The sequence below is a fragment of the Octopus bimaculoides genome, chromosome 15 (assembly GCF_046866305.1).
Source record: "Octopus bimaculoides isolate indiv1 chromosome 15, ASM4686630v1, whole genome shotgun sequence".
Lineage (NCBI taxonomy): Eukaryota > Metazoa > Mollusca > Cephalopoda > Octopoda > Octopodidae > Octopus > Octopus bimaculoides.
In genome coordinates this window covers 38,161,154-38,167,818 of record NC_142942.1, presented here as the reverse complement: position 1 = coordinate 38,167,818, position 6,665 = coordinate 38,161,154, and the positions used below count along the sequence as shown (strand labels likewise).

General features: G+C 33.4%; 1 protein-coding gene across 1 annotated transcript in view; it reads left to right on the top strand.

Moving 5' to 3' along the window:
- LOC106875431 (protocadherin Fat 4) overlaps positions 1-6,665 on the top strand; it is a 483,503-nt gene that overhangs the window by 119,878 nt on the left and 356,960 nt on the right. The window contains exon 7 of the mRNA XM_089363753.1: positions 4,928-5,062. Coding sequence (XP_089219879.1) covers positions 4,928-5,062 — 135 coding nt within the window. The remainder of the gene's footprint in view (positions 1-4,927; positions 5,063-6,665) is intronic.

The following is a 6,665-nucleotide window of genomic DNA, read 5'->3' as shown; positions in this document are numbered from 1 at the left end:
TTAAATGAAACGTGCTTATATATAAGTAAAGATTTACGTACACGTATACACACAAACGGGTGCACGCACACACACACACACACACACACACTCGTAGACAAAGCTGTCCTGACAGCATGATTGAACCCCGTACTGTGACCTGTAGTATTCATTTATTGACAGTAAATCACAACATATATAGATCAGAATTGGACCCTTGATGCGTAAGGCTCCTGAGCAACTGCCAGGTGTACACATTCCATAAGACGGCACTGCTCATAAACACACACGCACACCTGTACACATACCTATAAACACAGATTAGATAGATAGATACATACATACTCAAACATATACATGAATGTTTGCACTACCTTATGTATATGTGCAATTTCTGAGTGTGAGAGCGAGTGCGTGTGTAAGTGCTGTGTGCGTGTAAGAGTGTGTATCTGTAAGCACATGTGAATGTGTGTGTTTAAGTGTGTGAACATAACATATATTGATTCAAGCATATTGCACAGAAACCTATAGCACTCTAGGATATACGTAGTTTTGAAAATTTTAATAAAATATTCCATTAAGATACCAGCTTGCTTTCACTATAGAATTGTCATATACCATTTATTCCATTTGTTCTTTAGGGCTTTGAGTGTTGTTTTTTCTAGACACAAATTTAAGAGAATCATATGAGTTGAAATTTTAATTGTAGAATTCGATAAAGACCCTTCATAAAACTACAACTGTAACAACTTTAAAACAAAAATCGATGAAATACAAATCACATTGTTGATGTAGTCTGAGACGTTTCTTAGATATGGTTCCCTGCGATAATTTATTTGCGTGTTTGTGTGTCTATATATATATATATATATATATATATATATATATATATTTATAAAAAAGAAGTTTGAAAACGCCAATATATAAAAAATGAATTTTAATTAAAAAAATTTTTCAGAGATATTTTTAACATGTTTCGGTTCTTGTAAAAACGAACCTTATCAAAAATACATATTTAAAAAAATGAAATTAAATGAAGAGTTCATAATTGTTCCTTACTGCTGTCAATAGTCCACGTGGGGGCATTTTTTGTTGGTTGTAGTAGTAGTAGTGACCCTGTTGGTAATGGTAAATGGTAGTATATATATATATATATATATATATATATATATACATTGAAAAAATTCGTTATAGGTATAAAGATATCATAAACAAGTATAGTATAAAAATGGAGAAAATATGTTAAAATCAAAATTGAATTAAATTACAAAATTGAATTTAATATATACGCACGTTTCAAAAGACAATATAAATATGTAAGAAAAAATAGTAATAATAATAATAATTAAACTTATGCATTGTAATTCTCATCAGTGTATGTATGTATGTATGTATGTATGTATTTATCTATCTAACTAATCTAAGTTCATACGTGTGTGTACGGGTGTGCGTGTGTGTTTATGAGCAGTGCCGTCTTATGGAATGTGTACACCTGGCAGTTGCTCGGGAGCCTCACGCATCAAGAGCCCAATTCTGATCTATATATGTTGTGATTTACTGTCAATAAATGAATACTACAGGTCACAGTACGATTTTCCCGAGGTTCAATCATGCTGTCAAGACAGCTTTGTCTACGTGTGTGTGTTTGCGTGTGTGTGTGTGTGTGTGTGTGTGTGTGCGCGCATGCGTGCATGCACTCGTTTTTGTGTGTGTTTGTGTACATAAATCTGTTTTTTTCTTATTGAATTTTATTAATAAACTTTTTGATGTTCTTTCTAAAATTCTTGACACTGATGAGAATGACAATGCATAACTTTAATTATAATTATAATTATTATTATAATTTTGTCTCACATATTTCTATTGTCCTTTGAAACGTGCGTATGTATTAAATTCAATTTTGATTTTAATATATGTTCCCCATTTTCGTATATGTTTATGGTATCTTTATACCTATAACAAAGGTTTTTTTTAATTGTTATTTTCATTTCTTTATACTTGTTCTGGCTGATTTTTATGAATATGACGAATCTTTTATTGGAAATTATTTTATTTTTTCTCGCTTTTGGATCCTTCAAAAAGTTTGACTTTTACTTTTTGAACTCACTTTTTTTTCATATATATATATATATATATATATATATATATATATATATATATATATATATATATGCTGTTGTGGGGCTTCTTTTGGGGGCGGCTGTTATGTAATTTTTTGTTTTGTTTTCTTTTTTTTTTGCTTTGCTGGCACCAGTGAAACTTTTGCCCAATGTCTACATTAGATGACCGTTTTAAATTGATTGTATAACTGCTCCCACACCTCAGACACACGCACTCACACGCACACACACACACACACACACACACACACACATACACACAGCAACAGGGCCCCTATGCACAAATGACCTCCTGCAAAGCCCATCTCCAAGAAATGTATGGAACATCTCAATATCTCAACATAGACATAAACACAACACAGCAGTAAAGGAGCAATCTCGTTTCTTTATACCGTCTCCATGGCCACACACACACACACACACACGCACACACACACACACACACACTCACACACACACACACACACACACACACACACATAAACACATAAACACACACACAGAGAAATGCAAATTGTACATCACGCCTAAGGACAACGTACAAACTTCGTTTCCAATCATAAATACAGGCAAATCAAACATTCTAAAAGGCAAAAAAGGATAAGCGCTGTAAAGCCATTCTGATATTAGATAGGCTAGAGGATACACCACATAAAATTGCAACACCGCTGTAATCATGTAATGCTGTAGCACAATGAATAAATCAGCTTGTAAATTCATTCGGTTGGATATCTAGATTTCTACCTTTCAATATCGATATCATTCCCTCAGAAGGCTTCAGGCTTCCGTAGACAATTTACCATAATTAGTGTCATCGATATGAGAATATTTCTGAGCACTGGGAAATCAGTGTTTCTGGGTGATTGCTGCTGTGTAAAAACCTTAAGGTAACGAAGGGTTCGACATATCCATAAGCAGTTACGACAGAGATGATGTCAACAACCTCGTCCAATTATTTATTCTACATACCCTAAAAATTGTGCATACCCTCGCTATTTGGTCGTATACTGCAATGTCAATGTGTATGAATGGACGTGAGATGGATACGATAAAGAAGAAATAACATAAACGTCTTCAAAGAATTATATGCATGTGAGTGTGTGAGCATGTGAGAGAGAACATGCGCTTGTGTGTGTGAGACAAATGTGTCAGTATATATGCATGTATATATATATATATAGATATATAGATAGATACATATGTGTATGTGTGTGTGTGTGTGTGTGTGTGTGTGTGTGTGTGTGTGTGTGTGTGTGTGTGTGTGTGTGTTAAATAAAATGAGAAAACAAAGTTAAGGCTGTGTGGAATTTTCAGGACATTTATATAGAGAAAGTTTGTCTTACAGCTGTATAAATATTTGTGTGTCTGTGTTAGTCCGCCCCAAACCATCGTTTCACAACCGACCTCGATAGCATAAGTACTAGGCTTACAAAGAATAAGTCCTAAGTTCGATTTGGTTGACTAACGGTGATGCTCCAGAATGGCCACAGTCAAATGACTGAAACAAGTAAAAGAATAAATGAGTATGTATATATATATATATATATATATATATATATATATATATATATATATATGTATGAGGAATTACTTTGGATGTGTATTCTACTTGCATTTATTGGTGTCTGATTCTTGGATGTAGATAACCAAATTCGTTTCAAACTGAGTGCTTTAGAGATGTCTAACCGGATATTTAATGCATTTTAATGCATTATTTCTTATCATTAGATGAATATATATAGCTCAAATATAGTTCAAATAAACAAAAGACGAAGACAAGTGAAGTAACAACAAGCAAGTGTATTGCTTAGTTTAACGCTCGGGAAGAACGGAAAAGTTTTTGACGTTACCAGCCTACGATCCTCGACAGAAAGGAATAAGAGGGAAAAAGAGAGAGGGCGTGTAAGAGAGAGAGTGTGGGTTGAAAGAATAATTAGAGAATAACATATACATACTTATACAGCTTTCAGGCTTACCGGTTCTAAGATGTTGTGCTGGTAGAATCGTTCGCAAAGCGAGCAAAATGCTCAGTAGCATATCATATACCTTTACGTTCTGAGTTCAAATTCCTCCGCATGCGACTTTGCGTTTCATCCTTTGGGGATGATAAAATAAGTACCAGTTAAGCACTGGTTTCTATGTAATCATCTTTCCCCAACCCCGAAATTGATGAACTTGTGCCCACTTTTCAAGCAGTTATCACCAAATCTAAAGGCGACGAGCTGTTACCACCAAATGTAAAGGGGACGAGCCGTACTGTGCCGTACGGATCGCTTAGCGACTTTTCTTCCGGTTGTACGTTTCGAATTCAAACGTCGGTGTGCTCTACTTTGATTTCCTCATTTCGTTAACTATAAAATAAGTACCATTTGATCACTGAGGTTAATATAATTGACTATCCTTCTACAGTAAATAATTTGAGACCTTGTGCTTCCAGTAGAAAAGATTATTACTGGATCTAAACACATAGCTAAAACAATTTATTAATGAAAGCTGGTTTGGGATTATAATTTTGATTTTGACTTCAACGGTTAGGACAAATCTTTTGGATAAACAACTTAAAAGAATTTGTGATCTTAATATTTCGGTTGTTGTGTATATCACCAATATCCTTGCATGGAGCATATAAACACCCACACCCCCTCACACGATACTCTTTGTAATTTCGCTGACAAAGCATTATGTAACTATGAACTTTTATGAATCTTTGTCTGCACAGTAAGTCCAGTGATTATCTATGCACTAAAATTTATATTTTACCAATGTACTAAAATTAATATTCTATTTTCTGCGACAAATACACTAAAATTATTATCTTATTTTTCTAGGGGATTTCTGCGAGAAATACACAGGAAAATGTCGATGATATGTTTACAATGGATAAGAGCGGTAGAGTATTTCTCGAGCGACCTTTGGATTTTGATCACGGCATAAGATTTTATGAATTAGATATTGAAATAACAGTAAGTTGTAAATATCTTTCTTAATCCACTATTGTTATTGAATGCTTAGCAGCATTTCTTCCTGTTCTTTACGTTCTCAGTTAAAATTCCACTGAGGTCAACTTACCCTCTCATCCTTTCGTGGTGGTTGATAAAAGAAAGTCCCACTCATGTAATTGACTAACCCCCTCACCTAACATTACTGGCCTTGTGTCAAAATTAGAAAATAATTTTTCTTCAATTTTGTATAATATTTGTTTCAAATTTTGGCACATGGTCAGCAAGGTAAAGTCGACGTCGGTAGAATTTAATTTTGTAAATTTTATAATAACAAATAGTTGCTGACTTCACGCAACATACGCAGAGCTCCGCTGAGAGAAAAACAAATTTATGAAGAGAAAAGTTCTTTTGTAGTTCAGAGTGAAAGAGAGACTTGATTTTAGCAATGCTACATGAAGTAATATTTATTAATAATGTAATGCCCTCACGAGATTTCAACAACAATTCTATTAGTAAGATCTGTGTTGTTTATCAGCCGTTAAGAACTTCGGGAGATAGATATTTCTGTTTGAGTCTCCAAAATACACCATTGGTTGTTCAGCATTTGAACACAACACTACAAGTCGATAAGTCACTAATCATTTCTATGGTGTAGTACCTCTGCGTATACCAACATATGTGTGTGGTTGTGTGTGTGTGTAATATGTAATGTGTTGGTGTATCTCGGCATGAGACAACAGTAAGGAAAGAAGGAAATCTGATGAAGAATCTTTGATTCTAAAGATGCTCACAACGAAATAAACTATAAAACACAGTAACACTGCTCGCTCTATGTTATATGCCATATGTACGGTTATCTATCAATTAACCTATCTATCTAACTATATATCTCCCTAGTTACATTCGATCTATTTTTATATTCGAAAGCCTATTATAGAAAATTAGATCTCTTTATATCTTCTATTGTACGGTTATCTATCAATTAATCTATATATCTATATATCTCTTTTTATCTATTTTTAAATTCGAAAACCTATTATAGAAAACTAGACCTCTTTATATCTTCTACTTCACTAACTCTTCTTGTTTTTCTTTTTCTTTTCTTTTATTTTCCTTCATTGTCTTTACTAATCGCTGATAATAATGGCATTAGCCAATTTTCTTACTATATATGTATTATAAATCTAAATAAAATAAAATAGCAAATAACCGAATTTAAATTGAGACGCACATATATTTCACCTTGTTCTGAAGGCGTCTATATACATTAACTTTGCTTCACACACTTAGAGAACATGAACGGTTCAACTTTTGCTTAGACAATAGACTATAAACATAATATAATGAATTTACCATGCTCACCAGTCGCTTACAGTACGATTTTTTACTGCACCCGACACACACACACACACACACACACAAACACACACATATGTATTCATATTGTGTTTTTAAACAGAGCGTATTCATAAGTAGTATCGGACAAGTACCATAGTAAATTCGCTTTTCGCGGTGTACTTTTTTGATTATCTTAAACAGATGGTTATAGCATAATATAATATGCATGATGTGCATTTATTAATAAAGCCGAATTTATAATATTAAGCCTATTAAAATTCCAATG